Source organism: Salarias fasciatus, chromosome 20 (genome assembly GCF_902148845.1).
Source record: "Salarias fasciatus chromosome 20, fSalaFa1.1, whole genome shotgun sequence".
Lineage (NCBI taxonomy): Eukaryota > Metazoa > Chordata > Actinopteri > Blenniiformes > Blenniidae > Salarias > Salarias fasciatus.
In genome coordinates this window covers 31141783-31165124 of record NC_043764.1, presented here as the reverse complement: position 1 = coordinate 31165124, position 23342 = coordinate 31141783, and the positions used below count along the sequence as shown (strand labels likewise).

At 43.8% G+C, this 23342-nt stretch overlaps 1 protein-coding gene across 1 annotated transcript; it reads right to left on the bottom strand.

Moving 5' to 3' along the window:
- Positions 1–14132: 14132 nt before the first annotated feature.
- LOC115407684 (nuclear factor 7, ovary-like) lies at positions 14133–19219 on the bottom strand. The gene is made up of 2 exons (XM_030118122.1): positions 18950–19219; positions 14133–16182 (listed from the first exon to the last, which is right to left on the bottom strand). The coding sequence occupies exons 1-2, from the start codon at positions 19202–19204 to the stop codon at positions 15004–15006; spliced, it is 1434 nt and encodes a 477-aa protein (XP_029973982.1). The 5' UTR covers positions 19205–19219; the 3' UTR covers positions 14133–15003.
- Between the last annotated feature and the right edge of the window lie 4123 nt (positions 19220–23342).

Genomic DNA, 23342 nt, shown 5'->3' with positions numbered 1-23342 from the left:
TAAGTACAATCTTGATAGTAAGCTTCAAGGATTTACCAATAATCATAAATGCTAATGAAATACTATTTCAGCTGGAATCACAAGACCATTTAACCGGGAGGACAAGGAGTGGACAGTGGCAGCCTTGGCAAAGCTTAAGCGTTTTACTGGGATGGGATGGCTCGCTACTCCAGAACCAGCTCGGGTGGGTCGTCTGTTTTCTGTGCAAAAAGACAAATTGTGATTAATTACAGATTACAGTGGTCAGATTCACCATCCCCTTGCTCTAATACTGTGCTAAAATATCTCACAATATGAATCGGGGTGTCTTAGTTGATGTCATCCATAATTAAAAACAACTAGTGTTTTGGCACAAGATGCTTTTGCTTCACATAAAGGGCACACCACAACACTAACTCATACGCATGTATTTAAGTGAATAATCCATTGAAGACTTTATGCTTGTCTCTAAATCTAGGCACTGCCTATCACGACATGGGACGGGTTGGTGGCCAGTCCAGGTTATGCTGAAGCTGAAGACAAGGCTCTTTATGTTTTGTCATCACTTGCTGTCACTGATGAGGAGAAGCAGCAAATTGAGAGAGCCTCCGTTTTCCAATCAAGCAACAGTTTATGGTAAGCGCCTCAAATTTTCTTAAACTTTGAAAAGACACTACAGGGGTCAGTCATTACTTTATGGGGTCTTTGGGCACCACTTTGCAAACCACTAGTCTAGATTAACTGTATCTAATTGTGTGTGTATTTTATAACAGGATTTCTTATCGCAAGAAACGGATCACAGCAAGCAACTTTGGTTTGGTCTTGGCAGCAGTGAAGCGAAACTCGTACCCTCCTTCCTTATTCAAAACCCTGCTGGGCCAGTACAACCTCAAAAATGGTTCTAAGGTAAGGTGGTTGTAATGACTTGAAATCAAGCTGTCACTGTCAATAAGAAATAACTTATTAAGAGTAAGTTTTTTGTTTTTCACCCTTCCTAAGGCATGTGATTGGGGAATCACCCATGAACGGACTGCAAAGCACAAATACACACAGCAGACTGGTCATGTTATCCAGGAGAAGGGATTGTTCCTGTCCGACAGTGGCCTTCTCGGTGGATCTCCAGATGGGGCAGTATCTGCTGACTGCATCATCGAGGTGAGACAAATGCTTATGCTCACCTACTCGCCTCATTCTAAAATGGTTGTAAAACAGTGGGAAACAGCTTACAGATCTTCTATTCTCACATTTTTAAACAGTGGCTATTATGTGGAATAACTGCTTCTCCCATCTGCAGGTTAAATGTCCCTGGACGGCTGCAACAAAGACTGTCCTGCAGGCAGCAGAGAGAAAAGACTTCTTTCTTCAATTGGATGCAGCGACTGGTTCTCTGGCACTGAAGGAGAATCACCACTACTGGCACCAGATCCAGGTGAACCTTCACCTCTGCGGAGCCACAACATGTCACCTGGTGGTTTGGACCCCTTGCGACCTCGTGATCGTGCCAGTAGTGAAAGAGCAAACATGGGCTAGAAACATCGACACTCTGGAACTGTTTTACAAAGATCATTTCTTGCCAAAGATGTTGCAGGAGATGTGAAATTGCACCACCAGCCCACACAATGCATGCCACAAAGAAGAGCTGCACCTCAAAAGTGGCAACCATTTATCAGTTTTTTAGGAAAAGGTTAACCCCCCCCCCCCTTTTTTTTCATGCTTTTGGTTTGAGTTTTTTTTTTTTCTTTATTAGTTTTTCCTTTTTTTCATTTTACTTATGTTTTACCTATTTACTCATGTTTTACTCTGTGTTGGAAAAAATAAAAATAAACGGTGTGTATATCTCCATTTGCGTTGCATAATTGTGATGTTTCTTTGCACATCAATAAAAATATCAAACAGAAGAGCCGCACCTAAAGCAAATGACACTTCATTACAATAACACAAGGTTCATACATCTATGACTTCGCATTTGTTTCTTTGTCACGCCAGAATCATTCACATCATGCTATTTCACGCAGAATTGGTGTTTGCAGATTCGTAAGACAGACACACTTTCAGTATCTTGTTCATGTTCTCTCTACTGATGTGAAATGAGATTCAGAATGCTGAAAGATTCCAGCCTCTGAATTGCACGCTCCACATGGATCCTTGCACTGGATATGAGTTTGTTTTTGTTCATTTCTTCCTCTGTGAACTGTCCATTAACAAGGAAAGATGGGATGTTGAGTAAAACACCTTCAGGAAGAATGTCCCGAATTGTGAAGCCCTTGTCTGCCATCACCATATCACCGGGTTGTAGATGTTGGAGAACGTTGCAGTCTTGTGTTATTGCCTTGTCTGAGGTGCTCCCACCATACAGGTCACTGACAAATGTAATTACTCCATTAGGAGCCACACCAATGAGAGTTTTATATGTGGTCCGTCCAAGGGCGGACTGGCCATCGGGAGCACCGGGAGGTTTCCCGGTGGGCCGCTGCCTCAGTGGGCCGGTCGGACCACGAGAAGAAAAAAAAAAGTCTGACGCGACACCGCCAACAGCGCTATGGTCCGCTCCACAAGGAGGCTGGGCTGTCAGCTGGACAGCTCCTGATGCCAGAGGCTGGTTTACCTGGGATTGCTGCTGATAGCCAATCACATTTCATCCCTGCGGTGGTTAAGTCTCACCCACTCCCTCACTCTGCAGCTGCTGTCACCTGTCAATCACACACAGCCGAGACGGACATCTGACGGCAACTTTGGATGGATGCAAGAATGCGCAAAATATGGAGAAAGACACAAACAAAACAAAACGAAAAGGTAGCGCTGAGAAGCTCAGGGACAAAAAGAGAAAATCCCTTCATGACCGGCAAGTAAGTTATGTTTGGTACTTGTTGATGCTTTGATGAAAATGTCAATTTGGTGAAAGTGAGATAATTCAGCACAGCGACATTTCCTGTAGATGTGAACCTGGCTGTGCTGTTGCTAATTATGATGGGATGGGGTCTTTCACCTTTGTAGCCACGTTGTCATCTGGTTGAAATTAACCTGTTCTTATCAATTAATTGACTCTAATACTTAATGACCATAAATTAATTAATTGTTTACTTGTCTGTACAAGTTCGCTATCAGAATAATTCCATGATACCATCCCAGAATTTATTAATTTTTTTTCTTTTTTATGTAAAATACCTACTGATGATGATGCGTGATGATGATGATTGGTAAACTAGCATAATTAATAATATTAATCTCTTATCTAGATTAAATATAACCCACATGTGGACAGAGAAGTGAATCCCAGACTTGTTATGGTAAGGCTGATGACAATAATGCTTGTTTGCCCAACCATAACCCACATGCACTAATATCAAATGCTGTTGATAGTAAACCACTAAAACTGCACTAACAATTCACATTGCCAATCATTTTTGTAGTCTGATGTCCATGCTGCTGACACAGAAGGCCAAGGACAAGAAGTCAGGTTCCCCCCATCAGTTTATTATTTCACAAGGCCAGACTTAGACCTCTTCCTCCATTTTCACCACAAGCAGAAGGCAGACAGCCCTGTAGTGCAGAGGCCATTTTGTTTGATGGAACAAACCAGAAATGGCGGACATCTAATGAACAAACCAAAACACTCTTCTGCTTTCTTTGCATGGCTTATGCTAACATTGAGATAGCAGCTCCTTTATCACTGACGTGACCACCTTCACCCACATACACCTGAGAGTCGATGAGCATGAGAGAAGTGACTGTCACAGAAATTGTGCCGAGGCATATTTTCTCAGGTCCTCCTAAAAAGACCATTAAGGACCTTGTCATGGGACCTCAGATGTCACTTCACAGACAGCAAGTCCACAGGAGGCCACAAGTTTTGGAGCACATCATAGATGTGATCAAGCTCATCGGCAGAAGGGGTTTGAGTCACAGAGGAAAGCAGGCAGAAGCAGCACACACCTTAGATGATGAGACTATTGATCGTGGCTGTTTTTTAGAGATCATTCTTTTACTTGGACAATATGATGTCTGTCTCAAGGAACACCTCACTCTCAACATAGAAAAAACCAAACAAATCCATCAGTCGGACTCTGGATCAAGAGGAGGTAGAGGTTCCCTTGTCACTTTCCTGTCAAACAACCATCAACTACATCATCACCACTATCCAATACTATATGAAGGTCACCATCGCCACCGACATCCAGGAATATTTCTATTCACATTGCTTTTAGCGTGTGACTTAGCTACTTACCAATCTTTAAATTAGTGAATGACTTATTGTTACAGACTCTTGAACTAACATTTACAATGTGACCTATTAGTTTTAACCCAGGTTTCAGGACGTGATGATGTGTTATTATAGCTAATGTCATGTTTTGTCTCTCACCCATATAGGCCTGCATGTGTTCCAGAGGGGACCCGGAGAGGACTGTGATCCACATTGTGGATGGTTGTGAACATTTTAACACAACTGAATAACAAAGGTTAAGGTATAAATAACTATAAGTTTTTATATTGTATTATTGTGTATAGTTGTTTGTATAATAGCTGCACAGTTTTTATTTTATATAAAGGATAAGTTATCACATGATAGTATATAGCTGTTTGTATAGTTGCTTGCTGTGTAGTTTATTTATCTATAATATATATAGAAATAATATTTACATCTATATTGTTCATCTATTTTTAAATAAAACAAACTTTGTGAAATGAACTTATTGTTGCAATTAAGTTGCCCTCTAGTGGTTTACTCATGGTATACTCTAGTGGTTTATTCATGGTATAGACAGGTGGTGTCACTAACAGACTGGCAAATAGGTAAGCTAAATTCTATTGTACCAACATGCTATAAAATCATAATATAGTACCTGCAATTATTTTACAGTAAGCTACTTAAAGCTTAAGGTTAATTATTATTATACGATTGTGGTCCAAATTGGTTCTTTTTTCAGCGAGGAACTCAGGAACATGAAACTTGTGTTGCTGGCTGGTTGGTTGCCACACTACGCATGAAGTGGGCCAGTCTGTCCATGTCTCCCGGGCCACTTTTACCCCCCAGTTCGCCCCTGTCATTGGTCCTTCATTCTGCTCCGTGCTCCACCGAGACGACAGGATCCTTGTGAGAGAAGCCAATCGGAGCTGATAAATTAAAAATGCGGTATTTCATTTCTTTGTAGCGTGCATTGTGCCTGAGGAAAACCTTATAAGGTCGAAACGTCGGGCGATTGTGCACGCTCGGGGTTTTTTTTCCGGGGGTTTTTAAGTTTCGTTTTCCCTCGCGTTTTTTTTTTCTTCCTTTTTTCTCTTCTTTTTCATAATAATTTGGGCTTGCGCTCCACTGGGAGGCTGTGATCTGTGGGAGAGAGATGATAACTGGACCGAGGTCCACGTCCTGGCCATGTCCTGGCACTGCAGCCGCGGACATGACCAGGAAGCTCAGCAGGGGGTATGAGAGGTTTCCCTGGACGCTGGGGAGATTCCGGTGGGGATCATGGGGGGAGGCATTCATACAATTAAAATATTCATGTCTGACTCAATAAAAAAATACTTTTTCTGTAAATAGTTCCTTCACTATTGTGACCAAAAATATTCAAATTTTATTTCTGAGGCTTTTGTGTGAAAAAATAATCATTTATATAACTTTAAAAATATTCATGTTCTGACTAAAATAAAAAAAAATCTTTACATTGTATCATTGAGACTGTTCTGTAAATAGTTTTCAAATGAAGAATCAATACAGCAACTTCTGAGCAATTCATATCAATTTCAGACTTAAAGGTGCTGTAGGCAGGATTTTGCTAGTCAATGCTAATTTTTCTGTGTTTTCTTTGGTTTAAATGTTAGAGTATCCATTGATAATCCTTTAGGAGTGTAGCATAATTGCACTGCCGCGAGGGCGCAGCGTTTCCATCTGTCTCTGTTCTGAGCTGAAAAGGAATCTCAACAGCTCCAGGTATCTTTGACCAATCAGAAGAGCCCATGAGGCTCTAACCGTGATTGGTCGAGGGGCGTTCATCGCATGTTCTTGTGGGAGGGGCTTAACTTGCGCAAGGGCGTGATGTCAGAGAAAACAGGACAGGATTGGCTGTGCTGGGTTTCAAATCGCCATCTTAGATGGGTCAAACCGCCATCTTGCTTAGGTAAACCTAAGCAAGATGGCGGAGATGCCGAATCCTGCCTACAGCACCTTTAAATAGTGTACCAATTTCTGCCCTAGCCCGTTTCCAGTTAAACCACGCCCACTTCCGGTTTAGACCGCGCCCCTCCGAATACAGATACGGATACAGATAATTTGGATGGGTAAAAAGATACAGATACAGATAGTGGTGTACTCACTCATCCCAAGTGGTCAGCATTCCGGGGTACAGGCAAGAATCAAAGAGGAAGCAAAACATGCCTTTTACATCCACTGCAGCGCCCACTGTCTAAATCTAGCTTTAGTTGATACAGTCAAAGCTGTCCTGGAGGTGGAGGAGCTCTACTTCCTAGAAAAACTATATGTGTTTACATCTGGATCTGCTGTCCATCCTAAATGGCTGGCTAAACAAAGAGAGATGTACAAATGTGCACCAAGAGAGTGCCAGTGTTTAAGTGACACTTGTTGGACAATTTGATTTATAGCTCTACGTAACATCATGGATAGACTGCCTGCTCTAAAGCGACCTCTGCAAGAGGTAGCCCAAGAATGTGGTGAAAGATCTGTTGAGGCTTGAGGTCTGCTGGCACTGATCGATTTTGAATCCACAGAGCATCTTGTTACACTCCGTAAAGTGTTTGGAGAAACAAAACTTCTGTCTGATATGCTGCAGTCTCCAACACTTGATATTTCAAAGGCTGTAGATCTAATTGAAGCTTTAGTTCAGACATTGAATGATTTCATGCAGGAGTCTTTTCTGATGATGTGTGGGATGAAGTGTTGAATGTTTTTGGGCAGTGTGATCGAACACCACCAGCTGCAAAACGACAGAAAACTCTAAGCTCTAAACTCAGGGAGCACTGCTTACTGACCACTGCTGGACAGAGAGAGTTGGAAAGAGATAAAGACGGGTTTCGTACAAACTTTTTCTACCCTGTCATTGATCTAATGCTCAGTGAGCTTGAAAGACGATTTTCCAAGAGAAACTGTGACATAATGAAAAGCATCCAGGCTCTAAATCCCCAAAAAGATGCATTCCTGAAAGAGACAGCTCTATTTCCATTTGCTCGAGTGTATGATTCAAATATTGATGACCTGGGGCATGAACTGTATCAGTTCAAAATGATCTTAGTGTAACAGGTGCGCTGCCCATTGCCCCTCCTACTCCCGCACAGGGGTTTGTCATTTCACTGATTGCGGGGCGGCGCTACACACCTTTATATGCGGGTCGGTCTGCAGCCGCGGTCTCTCTCTCCTCTCCTCTGGGGTCACTTATCCGCGGTGGATGGTTGCGGCGTGATCAGCTGAGATGGAGGCATTGATTGCGCGTGCTGTGAACGTGTCAGTTGTTGTGGCGCACGTTCTCCCTGCAGCTGAAAGGTAGGCGGCGGCTGTATCCCCACCACTTGGCGTGCCATATTGCGCAATCCTGACAGCCCGTTCCCTGCTTCAGGCTGCTGGCCGCTGTTGCTGCAGGGCTGGATCGCCCCGCTCTTGATTTCCGCGGGCGGGTGATGCGTCCTTGGGGCTGGGCTGCTCCGCTGGAGACTACCGTGGGTGGGTTGTGCATGTCCTCGTGGTGAGTGCCATGGTCCGTTCTCCCCCCTCTCCTTGCACTCACTTCCTGACTAATAGATAATGTGTGCCATAGATTGGACCAAGCCTTTCCACGGCCTGACCTGCTGTGACGCTGCAGTGGGATCCCTGCCAAGCGTAATTGGCGTCACAGCTGTTCCGACGACGCTGCTGTTTTTTTGGTTATCGTTGACTTTATTTTTCTGTCTTAACCTGCGGGTTCCACTCCTCGAATGGTGCTGTTTGGATTATTGATTATTAGTTATTCCTACTTTTTTGTTTTATTTGATTTCTGTGTGCTGCTTTTGTTTTGCGCGTGTGTGTGTGTGTGTGTGTGTGTGTGTGTGCGCGCGCGCGCGCGCGTGTGCTATTACCAACTGGCATAATACAGCCATTTTATTTCTTTGTGGACAGGTGCTGTGGGCCCCGGACGGCGACCCTCCCCCTGGTGGCGGCTCTTTTTCACTTTTCAGTTGTGTGTGTGTGTGTGTGTGTGTGTGTGTGTGTGCGCGCGCGCGTGCGCGCGCGGTGACACAGGTGATATTTTGATTCCCCTCCCCTAATTTAGTTGGTCGTCCAAAGGTACCCAGCACAGTCCATTCCACTCCATTCAGTGCTGTGTGGTGCCCCCCCACAATCGTTGGAACCTCGTTTTAACCATTGTTTAATAAATTCGTTCCTTTAAACTTGAATACTGTCTCCTGCCTCGTGGTGATCCGAACCTGTGTAGCCTTTTAACAGTATAGTTTATTTCCTGGGGTGAAATTCCCCAGGTGGCGTTGTCCGGCAACATATAATATTTAGAACCCCCGCTTTGCCACATTATAAAGGAAAATACAGACTGAGATGCAGAGACCCTCCAGTACAGTAGAGCTACAGTTCATTGAGCCATATAAAGAAGCATTTTTTGAGCTCTACAGACTGTGTAAAGTAGCAGTTGCCATCCCAGTGAGTACTGCTTCTTGTGAGCGGAGTTTTTCTGCGTTAAAGATTGTGAAAACATACCTCAGATCCACCATGAATGATGAGAGATTAAGCAGTCTGGGTGTACGAGTCTAGCAGGGCAAAGGCATTGAATCTTGACTCATTTGTTGATCGGTTTGCCAGAAATCACCAAAACCGCAGAAAACAGTTGCTGAAATAGGGCAGCAAATATGTGTATATAGTGTTATATTTTTGTAAAATATTATCTTTTTATATTCCTCTGAAATGTGATATGTTGAACCATTCACTGTGGTTACAATGGTTAAACACTAGTTTTATGAAATAAAAAGACCTCAAATAAGATTTGGAATCTTTGTCTTTTTTGCCCTGGGTTGATTGTGCCCCTCTGACAAAAACCCCGGCCCCAACCAGACCCCAGTCAAACTGGTCTAGAACCGCCACTGGGTGCACCACGTTTCTAAATCCACACCTGGAGGCGCACAAGTGCGCGTGAAATCCACGCACAGCAGCTCAAAGATTGGCGGCAGCAGTTCTTACCTCCTCCTCTATGGAAAGCCAAAAGAGTCACAATTCGCCACTAATCCAACGCGTCAGATCCTTAAGACGATCCTAAAAAACGTCCGTTTTTTAATTAGATGCCGTAAAAAACATGCGTTTAGAAAAATCATACGCGCATATTTTACGCCGCTCTTACCGAAGGCTGTAGAACTGCATTTTATAAGATGTTAATGAGCTCTGCCCTCTGAAAAACACAGCCAATAAGTGTAATTTTTCTGAAGCCAATCAGCAGAGAGCACAGTGAGGCCACAGCAATGGATCCAAGAGACTTGCCAGCTCCTCTGTTAGAGGAAATAACTGAAATTCAGAGGATTAAAATATCGATCGAATTATAATCACCGTGGCTGAATACACTATATGCTGAAAACGTGTGGGTAGTATTAAAAAATAAACAAACAAAACCTTGATCATCACATTTTTAAAATGTATTAAGTCCGTTTTGTTGTTGCGTTGTGTCATAACTACGAGAATAATCTCTTGCTAAAACATTTATTTTGAGATGCTGTTTAGAAAACAAAATAGACAGACTGAGCATTTAAACAAAAAACTGCAGATCACATCCATAAACCGAGTGGAAAATATGAAGATAAAATGTACACTTATTGCTTGTGAAGCACTGTGCAAATCATAATTTTTTTAGAGACTTCCCCGTTCATAGTCTTTTTTTTAATGTTTCATATTGTGGCTTCTGATCTGTCTGATCTGATCTAAACTATTTTAGTGATTTTGTTGTGTTTTGAAAGTCTACCTGAAGTCATTATTTAATGCAGTATTTGTGCTGAAACTTCTCAAAGCAACGCCCTCTGTTAAAGCTAGGGTCGACGATCTTGGAAAACTAGCATGAATGCAGCATCTCCCCAAGGCTCCGCCCAGCTCCCACCCCATTTGAGGAGCTCCCGTTGGCAGCGAACGCACTGGACGCGGGAGCGCCACTCGCACGGAGTTTGTGATCACCTCCAATGTTATTAACCTTTCTGACTGCCGCACACAACGCGCATAGGAGCGCAGCGCGCCGCTCCGCTTCCTTCTGTTTTTCACGCGAGCCGTGAGCGCCGAGAGCGCCTTGGCAACGCGCTCTGAACCAGGGCCAGTGCACGCCAGGGGGGCTGGTAGAACGGCGAAGGGATTTGATTGGTTCCTGAAGAGCGGTCCGCGCCTTCCGATTGGTCGGAGTTTTTACTGTCCTTTTGCCACTGCTGTAGTCAGATTCTTTCCTCACCCTTTTCCGTCCACATAATGTATTGACTTCTCCCAGGGGGAAAGAAGCAGTTCACTCAGTATGACTAAAAGTGCTTTTGGACAACATCGTCTACCCCAGCTTTAAGAAAAAAAAAACACTCCTTCAGTCCGTTATTCTCCGTGATATTATTTACATGACCAATAGGAGACTCTTAATTTGAAAAAATAGATCTTGGTCATAATTTGGATAATGAATTAATATTTGGATCAATTTATAAATTAATGAGCTATGTGGTCATTTTAATTGGGACTTGTCGTAAGGTGGAAGTAACGAATAACGAGTAAATAAACAGAATGTCTTTTCGGAGGCGTAAAATGCATCCCAGATGAATATACAGGGTCATTTTTAACCACCAACACGATGAAGAATGAGAAGGAAAAAAATCCCTTTCAGATCAAGTGTAATGGAAAAAAAAAGATACGTTGAAGATGAACATAATAAGGGACAGAATATGTTCCTCTGAAACATATATGAGAATGCAGTTCAGTTTTCTCAGAACTAATTTTGTGGAGACAGGGTTGGCGGAGCTGAGCTAAAACAGTTGTTTAAACCACTACTGCCACCTTGTAGTTAAAATGTGTAACTTCACCTTATGAGCACGATGTGTTGGCAGATCAGATGTGGCCGATAAACCATAGACTATATGCGCTAAACCTGCAATTATTACATTAGAGACGGTGATACTGACTATTGGTGGACATGGGAGAAAGTGTAATGATTAACATCTCAAAATAGATGTTTAAGCAAGGGATTGTTCTCGTAGTTATGACATAACACAACAACAAAACGCAAATAAATAAAAAGCAAATATATGTGGGCTTAATACATTTTGAAAATGCGATGATCAAGGTTTTGTTTGTTTATTTTATAAACCAACCACATGTTTTCAGCATAGTGTATTCAGCCACGGTGATTATACTTAATCCGTGCAGATCGATATTTTAATCCTCTGATTAGAGACGGTGACACTGATTAATGGTGGACACGGAAGAAAGTGTAACGATTAGCATCTCAGAATAGATGTTTTAATTCGTGCAGATCGACATTTTAATTCTCTGAATTTCAGTCATTTCCTCTAACATTGCTGTGGCTTCGCTGTGCTCTCTGCTGATTGGCTTCAGAAAAATTAAACTTATTGGCTGCGTTTTTCAGAGGGAAGAGCTCATTAACATCTTATAAAACGCTGTAAAAAACACACGTTTTGCTTGTTTAAAATGCACGTTTTTTACAGCGTTTTTTTACGGCGTCTTAAGGATCTGATGCGTTGGATTAGTAGCGAATTGTGACTCTTTCGGCTTTCCATACCAGTGCGAACAGCCAAGTGCCGGCGCGGAGACATTCGCGGCGTGCGCGGCGCCTCTGCTACGTTTCCGCATCCAGTGCATTCCTGGCATCAGGCTGACCAGAGCACATGCTACACCGCCCCCTGCTGGACACTGCTCTCATAGTTTTCCAGGCAGATGTGCATCCGCTGGGTGAAGTAGTTCGGGCCAGAGATGGCCTGCAGGAGGTTGGTCTGAACCAGGCTGATGTGGAAGCTGTCCGAGTGTCCAAGCCACCCAGAGCCAAAAATACCTGGAGACAAAGGCATCATGATATTTACATAAAAACACCTGGAGACCGTGGATACCTTGACGTGTACACGTAGAACAAGCACAGGCACTGGCAGGGCTTAAGCGCTCGGTTAACACCTTTAATTGAGCTTGTGAAACTCACCAAAAGAAAAGAAAATGTGCCCCTTTAGTGGCTCCGTAAAAAAGAATCACAATGGATGAAAATGGATGAACTTGTGGGCAGGTACCCAGCTCCCATCTGCCTGCCAGCTTGTCTTGTGTCTAACAGGTCCCAATCAGTTTTCACTCCCAGTCAAGCTCCAGCCTTCCAGTCTATGGCCTTACAGGCTCCCTGGCCTTTGGTCTTCCAGACTCTCAAGCACCGGCGCCCCAGCCATCCTGGCTCTGCGACTTCAGCACCCCAGCCTCTGGCTCTAGGGCTCCATTGCACCGGCCCCTGACTCTCCAGGCCCCACCAAGGCTCTCTGGCACCAGCAAGGCCAGCTCTGGGCATAGGCGAACTAGGCGGCCGCCTAAGGCTCAGTGTACAGGAGGGGCACCGAATTGCCTTCCCAAAATGTTCTTTTGACGGGTGGGCAATTATTATCAGTCATTATCTTGCGCCCCCTAGTGGGCGAATGGAAGAATATTACCCCCCCACCCCCATGGATGAGGGCGCTTGTCTCAGGCCCAATCACATTTCTCTTTCGAGCCCTCCCCTTTGCCCCTACCCCTTTGAAACGGAGTGCTAAGGGGTAGGGCCAAAAGTAAACCCCTCCGAATTGGAACACCCCTTCGAAAATCGCATACGTCATCAGTATTCGCCGCTGCCGATGATGTAGGCAGATGCGACAATTGTTTACCGAAGAAGAATGTTTTTCTTACATTTTAAAACTTTATTAATTTACAAAATACTTACATTTATGAACTTATTTCGTTGCCGATCTTGGAAGGCTTTCTGGGAAATCTGTCATCCAGTGGTGGCCGGTGGTGCTTGTTTTGTCCGCCTACACCGTAAGATGCGGGCGGGGTTAGTTCACGTCTGCATTGGTGGGAGCGCTCGTTTCCCACCCGCATATTCAAGGCGGGCAGTGTTGAAGAAACCAGTTTATTGAAAATAATTGTCTATCTGTTGTGTTTGGAATGCGCCTGGAATGCGCGGGTGTGGAAACGATCGCTCCTTGGCCCTACCCCTATGTCATAATAACAACTGGGACACTCGTACCCCTCCATGCTGCAAAACGAAGGGGTAGGGCCAAGGGGGTGGGGGGGGGGGGGCTAAGGGGTGAAATAGGATTCAGCGTCAGTCTCGTCTGCGGCGCATAACAAGCCTGGGCCAAGTCTGGGCATCGGGGTCACTCCAGTACCACAACTCCAGAGGCACTTTTCCTCCAGACCTTGGGTTGTCATGTGCCGGCTCTGGGGGAAGCGAGCGCCACCGTGAGGATCCCTCTGATTATTTGTTCTACTTTTCTGTGTTCACTGTAAAGCACTTTGTGGTTCCTTCTCTGTGAAAGGAGAATAACAATAAAACGTACTTGCTCAGTTAAAGAAATCAGTTCTGGCCCTCTTCAAACTGTAGAACTGGGCTCCCTTGTGAGAGGACATGATGTGGACAGGGGTCAAAGGTCACAGACCCACAGTGGTGATCTGTGGGAATCAAACCTGCGAACTTCCAATTCAAAGTGTGTTTCTTTGGCCTCTGAGCCACCTCTGACTGGCAATGAAGAGGCATGTTTGACTTGAGCGCCCTCACGTGGTGAGAGGAGGACAAGTCATGAATATTGACTGAAACTGAATTTCATTTGAAAATATATAGATAAAAAAAAGATTTAAAGTTGAGATAAAACATCACTTAGACAATTCAGTCTGTTATAGAATCAATGTTTTTCTTCTTTTTCCATAAAATGGATTACACGCCTGTGAAATAAACAGCTTTTATTCATGTTGTGCTTCTGAGAGATAAATAACTTCAACTGTCTGTTACTGGGTGCAGTGAGGCTTCATCTGTTCAAAATGTACAATAAATGCTCCTCATGTGAGCAGTAAATATGTCTCCTCTGAACCGTTCCTCACTAATGAAATGAAGGTCAATATGGTCTCAGGTGTTGTCCACTGAAGAACTAGAGAACCATGATGTCAACCGACATCAGAAAGGAGCTTAACCACGTGATGATATTTTGAAATGCAGTTTGTTTATTACAATGTTTATTAAATCTGGGTACATCAAATGTAAAGGCACACTCCAACAGGCAGAGATTTAAAGAGATTTTAGGACTGTGACTTTTATCCCAAAATACAATTAGAGAAATGAACAAAAGGAATAACAAAACACATTCAAAGCTTCAGAACTGAGCTTGTAAAATAAGACATTTGGGATATGAAAATTACACCAAACACAAAATACAAAAAAAACTGAACAGCGACAACAGATTTGAATTTCAGAAATAGAATGAACCTCCACTAAACACACATTTAACAGGGATTCTCTGTCAGTGCTGAGGATTCCTCTGGGAAGACTGGAAGACTCCCTCTGAGTGATTTGTACTTCGGTCTGTTCAGCTGATCCTCCGACACTTTAAACATCCCTGATCTGCATCAACACGTCTGAAAACTGTCAGAAACTTATAAGATTGATAGAGATTCCAACAAAACGATGTGAGGCTCCACACCAGCCTCACATTAACACACAGTAAACCTGTCTTATTGTTCACACATTGAAAACCACTCCACATCAAAACATAGTCTCAATATCAACGATCAAGACCGACACACACCTCAAGCTTGGAAATCAGCCTCAACGTCTCCTGAGATTCTTTAGAACACATCATATACCACTATCAGAGAGGAGCAGAAACACCACCGAACTTAAAATAATCCTGTTACTGCTTTGGGTCGGTCACTGAGTGGCTAAAAAATGAGAAAAAAACCCCTGTAAGTTCTGGTTAATACCAGGAACTGATTGTTTTTACATTCCAGCGTTCCAGTGGCTCTTCTGGAGGAACCACACATGAGGGAAGGCTGCTTGTCTTGTCTGTTCCTCCTCAGTACCAGCAAACAGTCAGAGGGCCATGATTGGCATCTCTGTCCTGGAAGTGGAAATATGCTGACGCCGAGCTGGACATCAGGTCCACAGTGTCAATGTGTGTCATGCTGTCTGCGTCATAGAAGGAGAGCTGCTTCGAGGAGCAGTTCAGGTAAAAACCAAACTTTTGAGGTGTGTTTGATATCGTTATGTTTCTGTTTCTGCCCTGACCACAAACAGCATATCTTTGCCCGTCATAGTCAAGGAAGTAATTCTTTATGCCGAGTTTCCAACAATCTGCACTTCCAACATCGACTTCCCAGTAGTGCTGTCCTGAAGTGAACTGACTGGAGCTGAATGCCTGGCCACTGATTGCAGGAGCGACGTAGTTGCATTGACGGTTGATTGAAGAGTAGCTGTTTGAATATCCGGCATTATATTTTGCATTTTGTAATCTCTGTGCACTTTCTGACCTATCCTTTGCGTGATCCCAAATCAAACTCCGCCCACTGTTCAATATGACTGTTTGTCCACTGTTGTTTGAGAGTGAAAGGCGCTCTGCTCTGGGCTGGATGATCTCAAGCATTTCCTTCCACACAAAGAACTGCAGGTGACTTTCATAAGGCCACAAAGAGAAGGATGTGTTCTCCACTTTGAGCCCTGTGGCTCTGGGTCTGAATGACGCTCTTTTGGCTTTCCTGTTTTCATCCTCAGTCCAGCTCTTTAAGAAGCTCTCTGAGTCTTTAATTTCTAGAGCTGAGTTTACTTTGACCTGAAGCTCTCTGTTCTCACACAAAACTGTCTCCACAGCTCGTAAACTCTCATCCATTCTCTTCATTTCATCTTCTTGCTTTTGTTTCAACTCGTTCTCGATCTGCTTTTCTCTCCTTGTCAAAAACTGGTGCATCTCTCTGAACTGGTTGCTGATCTGGGTCATGAGGTTCTCCGACTTCTTCCTGCTTTTTGAGATTTCTTCCCTCTGCCTGTCAGCTAGACCTTCTACAGCACTGATATCTCCAGAAACGTTCTGCAGAAACGTTTCCAGCTCCTTTCTCAGGGCTGCATCTGCTTCCTTGATCGGTTTAAATGTGTGTCCTTCATGTCTCTCTGCGTCTCTGCAAATGATGCAAGTCAGCTGCTGATCAGTGATGCAGAAGAGCTTCAGCTTCTCTTCGTGTTCTGGACACAGATCGGCTGCCTGAAAAGAAACATGACGATTATTGAAACACAGCAACTGAGGCACGGAAAGACAACAGTGTGAAAGTAACTGGGGGAAAAGAAAAGGAAAGTTTTCTCTTCCTGTTGTGTTGGGGATCGGACCTGTGAGTTTCTAATCATGCTTATACAGCCTCCAGGCCAGTTTAGTTGAATAATAAGTTATCTAACACATTACGTTAGACATACAAGTGTGCGTGAATACCAGTGGTGGGCGCAGTCCGCTAATCAGCTAACCGCTAATAAGCTGACATTTTCATAAGCGGATTAGCTGTTCAGCTAACTTTGAAAAACATTAGCGGACTAATTAGCTAAATTTACACGCTAGCGACTCTGGTTTCCGAGGGTACTTGAACGCCTCTCGTAGTGCTTCCATTAATGCAAAGAAATGAAAAGTCTCTTCTCTGTGGTTAAAAAAACGCATGAAAATTGTTTTGAAAAAACATGGATTTTGTAATGCATATACCGTATTGGCCCGAATATAAGACGACTCCGATTATAACACGACCCCTATTTTTCAAAGATCATTTTGTGAAAAAAAAAAAAAAAAAAAAAAACTGCTGAAGACAATAAGGTCACTCATAAAACAAATTTTATTATATAATCATTATAAACTCAAAAACTCACAATAACATTTCACGAGATATAAAATAAAAAATATTACTACAGTATTGAATAAAAAATATATTCTCTTTCTCAAAATAAGAAACAATAAGCAACAAATAAGAAGCCTCAAGGGGTCAAAACTGCATAAATTATGTAAATAACTTTCCAGTGCCTTCAGCTGAATCAGGCTCTGGTGGTGGACATTCCATCTGTCCGTTTTTCAGTGACGTGTTCACTCATCCTTGTATCAGCCTCTCTGAAGCGTCGCTCTCAGGACCACGGAAAGCTTTTCTCATAGCGTTAGCATCTGTAGGCGTTTTTTCTGTGCTCTACAATATCGAACAAGGCACTCTGCTATACCAGACCTCCTGGCGGCTTGGCAGTAGTTTGATGACTCTGCTGCGTTGATCACCATCAGTTTAAAGTTGGTATCATAACTTCTCCTCTGTTGTTTGCTCAGTTGTCCAGCGTTCAGCCCCTTTCTTCCAGATGATCCGCCATTTTTCATCCGATCATTTGATCTCATTTCGTCACTCCACTCGCTCTCTGGTCAGTGATACTTTGGCTCCATCCAGCAGCGCGGATGCGTATTGACCATCTACCGTAAGTCCGCGATTATAACACGACCCCACTTTTTAGGATGCAATTTCTGGAAAAAAACATCGTCTTATAATACGGTAACTCCTGATCTGTTTGTCCGATTGAAACGATTCAAAAACTGTTAGAAAGCCTCGGAACTCAAGATTCCGGGGATATTTGAATGACTCGCATACGTCCTTGCGTCATGGCGCGACATCAACAAATAATCCCCTATGTGCTCGCAGAGAAAATAGAGAGGAGCAGAGCGGGCGCGCTGCAGAGCGCGAGCTGCTCCGCTCGCGGCGCTACCCCACGCCTATGAACCGTCAGATAGGAGCTCGATCCGAAACTTGGTGTGCGGCGCTGCCGCGCGCGGCACGTCCTGCGTGAACCAAGCCTTAGCGGCTATTGTTAGCTTCAGCTAAATCTTTTAGCAGTTTATCGGTTTAGCGTTATCGAAGCTAACTTTTCAGTTAACGGAAGAACGGTTATCGAAGCTAACTTTTTGGTTAGCTGTGCCCACCACTGGTGAATACACACACACATACACACACACACACACACACACACACACACACACACACTTTTAACGGGTCTTTATGCTGTGTGGAGGTCAGTCGGTTAAAACGTCCTAAACTTCTCATCGCTGTCACAGCACTACTTCCACCTTATTTGTACTCCACACACAAACAATATGTAAAGTCTATGCATCACCACTAAGCAGCTCCACACTGTGTCTGTGCCGACACTACGTTCACCACCAACACACTCATTAACGGTGAGCTGGAACACGTCTTGGCACATACTTTAATCATATATAGCAAGGAGCACCACTGGTGCTGTACAAACTATACTCTGAATATTTTGGCACAATGTCATTTACAGTCTGTCTTACTTTTGTGATCGTCTTCTATCAATCTTCAAACCACTGACAATGCTCATGCTCACATGTCTAGCTGCTGCTGACTCATGAGTAGGGTTGCCAACTGTCCCATATCCAGGATGTCCCGTATTTGAGCAAAAAGAGGCGTGTCCCGTACGGGACGCTGTTTGTCCTGGCCCAACGACTAAAGGCAAGACACATATTTTTTTTCCCTCCGTGTGTTCTGAGGGCTGTATGGCACGGCATGTAATTCGAGAGCCCAGCCATGTATGCCTCAGATACAAACTGATTAAACTGATCATGAGTTATTATTATCTTGTTACTGTAATGTGTTTTAATGTGTTTTAATAGTCTACTCTGTAATAGTTGTAACTGTGGCAAAATGCTGTTATAAATGCGTTTTTGACCCCCCAAAAACCCAATTTTTTTCAGCTGCCCACGAGAGGTGTCCCTTATTTTAATCTCTGGGAGTTGGCAACCCTACTCATGAGGTCAGGTGATGTCAGTGGGGTGGTATCAGGTAAATGTTCCCACTCCTAATTCTAATACTAATGCCTGCAGTGTTGGAACAATACTGGTATTGGGTCAGCTCTAGTACACACAAATGGCACATGATGATGTTTTAATTGTTACAGTGACTATCAACAAGTGTCCTGTGAGTGCTCCCTGACAGTCTCCTCACCTGTGCTCTGTCCGTCTGCAGGCTCCAATCTCCTCTGGCCTTCTCAGCCAGGCTCTTCAGGATGAAGCTGGAGGGCAGATCCTGAGCCTCGGTCACCACGGCCTGGCAGCACTGAGGACACCGCGGCTGGACGGCCAGGACTTCCCCCGCACACCACCTGCAGAAGGAGTGTCCACACTGGAGGGTGACGGGGTCGGTGAAAATGCTCAGACACACGGAGCAGGTCAGGTCTTCCACCAGCAGAGAGGACGCCATGTCTCACCGACAGCTCTGTTTCCTGTTTTCAGCCAGCTCTGACTCTACCTGATGCAACAAGCCCAAAGTTTCACTTTCCAGGAAAAGCCACACCCTGCTGACTCACTGTCAGGGTTATTTAAAGCAACAACTCTCCACATAAGTCAGAAAAATACAAATTACTTATGAAAATCCACATTCTGCTGTGACCTGAAACAGTAAAATATGATTACTTTGGTTACTTTTCAAATCAAAAACATGACAGAATCGGTTCATGGCAAAAAATATCTGATATATTGTGGAAGAAAAAGAAACACAAGGAGAGAAATTTTAATTGAAAGATTGAATGAAAAAAGAGGAAATACAGTGTCTGTATCGTCCTGCAGTTGACAGTGTCAACTCTAATAATAAGGCGTCTTGGCTTAGCTGGGCTTGTGACTGAGAGACTGTCATGTTTCCTTGATCTTGCAGTTATCAGGATCCCCTCTGCTCCTTCTGTCCTCCCAAGATGTTTGTGTGCTCAGCCCCACCTGTTGACGCCATCTGGTCTTACACCGTGTCTGTGTCCCTCTGTTCCGTCCCCTCACCTTCCAATCAACCAACGATTCAACACCCTTCCTGTTCGGTCCTCCCTGCATCTATGTTTGTGTTCCTCCTCTTTCTGTCTGACGCCTGATCGTCCTGTTATGCCTGGCATGCAGACAGCCCACGTTTCCTGTGTTCCCTTCCTGTATGAGGTGGGGCTATGGATAGGTTGAATAATGGAAAAGTTTGACCTGATTGAAGTTTACTGTTAACAAAAAGGATCTGACCGGGTGTGAGCACACTTGCCAAGGAGGACACAACACAGGAAGTCGCACTAATAAGTTGTAATAAAACCAGTTCAGCTCACAAATAAAATTCAGTCAGTTAAAAGTTCAATAAAACAAATGGGGCTATATATAAAAAAGAAATACATAGAATAAAACAAATGCCAGTCTTCAAGCTCCAAGGTATTCTGTACTGCTCCTGGGATCCGGTCACATGTGCCAGGTCTCCCCCCGAAGGCGGCGTCTTCCTCTGCTCCGATGCGTGTGGGCATGATGTCGCACACCCGTCCGCTCGCCTCGCTCCCTCTGGGCTGGGTCTGCACGCTGGAACCGGGCCAGGCAGGGTTTCCCCTGCCTCTGCGTGTACGTCATGTTGTAGCACTGGCGGTCCCAGCGTGGTCTTGATCCGATGTGTGTGTACCGTCCTCCCTTGGAGCTTCCACGTGCCGCAGAGTCTCTCAAGGTTGAAGGTATCTTTATTATCCCCGTGTGGCAAGTCACTGTACAGAGCAAGTCAACAACAATCGCATCAGAACAGACAATAACAAGAACAATAAATGGCACAAATGGGTTAGTCAGTCACTTGTTTAAAAGGACAACTGCAGCAGGGACAAAGGAATGTTTAAGTCTGTTTGTCCTGCATCTTGGCAGGATGTACCTGCGGCCTGACAGGAGCAGCACAAACTCACCAACCAAGGGGTGTCTCTGGTCAGTGAGGAGTGTGTGGGCCTTATTTAAGGTTCTGAGCTTATATACATCACAGAGATTGTTGAGGTTAACACCTGCAATTTCGCTGAAACCTGAACTGCAAAGTCTCTGGGAGTTATAAAATCATGACCTGTTGGGTTTTGTAAAATCATGACCTGTTGGACAAACAGGAAGTAGCTTCAGGAAGGAGGCGAGGCTTTGAAATTCTGCATATGACTTTCTGGCAGTGGTGTGAACTCATCCCACAAATCTCAGCTTATTTGGAGCAAATCTGACCAAATGATGGTGCTGAATTGATTCTTTTAACTGGACACTGCGGCGCCCTGTACGGGCAGCAGAAAGGACTGAGTGGAGTCAAACCACCACAGATGTGATTCTGAGGGAAAACAAACACCATCTTAAATAAAATCAGCTTCTTAACTTGAATGGGAGCAACTTTATCAGCTGATGACACTGGGGGTGGGGGGGTGGGGTCATAGTATGTGGCCTTTACACTCTCAGAGCCTTTGTGAGCAGTCTGGGGGATCAGCTGATAAAGATTTTGGGTTAAGGGTTCCAGTAAGTTCAAACAAAGTTCTCAATGAATAATTTGGCCACTATATTTAAGATAAATTCAATTTAATCACATTTCATCCTGTTGAGCCTCACAGTTCTCCCTGAAACCTACATGTCAAACAAGCCTGTGTCAAGAGGAGGGAAAATTAAAACTGTGTCATAGGACTAAGTATGATACATCATTGTAAAGGGCTTGATCAGGGGAGTAAGATTATACCAGACCTGAAGTTTGAATTTGCTCCTGCTCAAAGATATTGACCTTTGAACTTTGACTTTGCTGCTTCTTTTAAAGCTTCTATTTTGACAATGAAAAATGCTAGAATCATGGGACCAACTGTTATACAAAGCTCTTGAACTCCACTATCCTGTCAGCTTTGACTTGATATATCACCAGCAGGGGGCATCACGATATGTGGTAAAAACTAAATTTCACCTATGTTTCATCTCCTCAGTTTCATTTAAAAACATAATCCAAAGGAGCATGTTCCTCATCAGTCTAAACCCCTAAATGTACTGATTTTTTTATATTTTACTCTTCTATTTAGGGAAAACGGGTATTTTGAATACAGAACTATAACTCCCAAAGGCGTAGTGACGCAAATGCATGGATGACGTCATGGATTTTGTAGTTCTTTCTGGGGCTTCAACATAGGGTTACGTTTATGAGTTTATGAACACCAATAAACCACATGAACACCTCAACATGTACTGCTGGTGAAGTGTAATGGTGTCTGATGAATTGAGTATGAAAAAGTTAATCGCTCTGGATTTATTTCTGTGATTTGCCAGCGATTGTGTGACTGATAGATGCTGAAATTCCCGCAAGATCTTGTGTTCTCGCGATACCGACAATCCCGCTCTCAGAATCAGTGGGTTTTTGTCGAGTGACAGTCGAAAAGAGGATTTTGGCGCAGCGTCCCGGGCAGATGTGGAAGCATGGATGATGTGGCACACACACCTGCAGAACAGATGTGCATATGAGACGCACGTGGTGGATTATTATGCGTGGGATCACCGGTGTTGCTTTGACTACGATTCCCATAATACCTTGCGGCCTGGTTGATCGTTGGTTCAAACCAGTTCAAACAGAACAGCAAGCAGGCACATTATCCACCTCTAACCTGTCAGTCACCATAATCACACAATTTGTTGATGTTTAATGCAAAGAGGAGTGTTTGTGGGCAATCATTAGTTTAAGAGCAAAAACTCGCTCCGTTAAAAAAAAATGCAGTCTGTGACGCACATCAACTTCCTTCCGGTTCGGGGGTCAGAGTCCTTAGCAACAGCCTAACAACCAATCTGACGGCAGTTCAGCAGGCAAAATAGACAGATTGTGCGTTGAAACAAAAAAACTACTGATCACATCCAGAAACCGAGTGGAAAATATGAAGATAAAATGTACATTTATTAAAACTAACTACTTCTCAGAGCAACACCCTCTGTAAAAAAAAAAAAAAAACAGCGAAAAGAAAAGCACTCCTTCAGTCCGTGATGCTCCGGTAATATTTACATGACCAATAGGAGACACTTGATTTTAAAATGTAGCTCTTGATCATTTGGATCATGAATTAATATTTGTATATGAATTAATGAGCTATGGGTCCTTTTTGAAGGACTTTTCGCGATGTGGAAGTAATGAGGAGCATGCAGCCCACTGCCAGGGTAAAATACACATTTATTTTGTCAGAAATAAACAACAGCTAAGAACCATAATGTTGTCATCACTTCCAGATGATCCAGAATCGCGTCTTGGTTTCCATGGACATCAAGACGCGCAGTGCAGCGTGGGAGAAGCTCCAGCTATCTTCTCTGGTGGCAGATCACGTTGGAGCCGCTAAAAAAAAAAAAAACCCTGAAAAACAGGTATGTTAGAAATACATCAGGAGGGTATTATTAGCTCCAAAACAGCCCTCGTCTGAATCGGGGTGATAACGGCGAGTGGCGAAGCCTTCCGCTGGAGCCCATGGGTCCTCTCGAATAAAAAATATTTCTGCCACGATCACTTCGTCAAAATTTAATTACAGTCCAGAAAGCATGAAAATGGAACATGCATAACAACATAAAATACAATCCATCATTAGATAACA

What these genes read in the sequence shown, in the direction of transcription:
- LOC115407684 (XM_030118122.1), bottom strand. Translation starts at nt 19,204, where the DNA reads ATGGCGTCCTCTCTGCTGGTGGAAGACCTGACCTGCTCCGTGTGTCTG. An exon ending in TGCAGACGGACAGAGCACAG is followed by an intron (nt 16,183 to 18,949) that starts GTGAGGAGACTG and finishes GTTTCTTTTCAG; the next exon opens with GCAGCCGATCTGTGTCCAGA.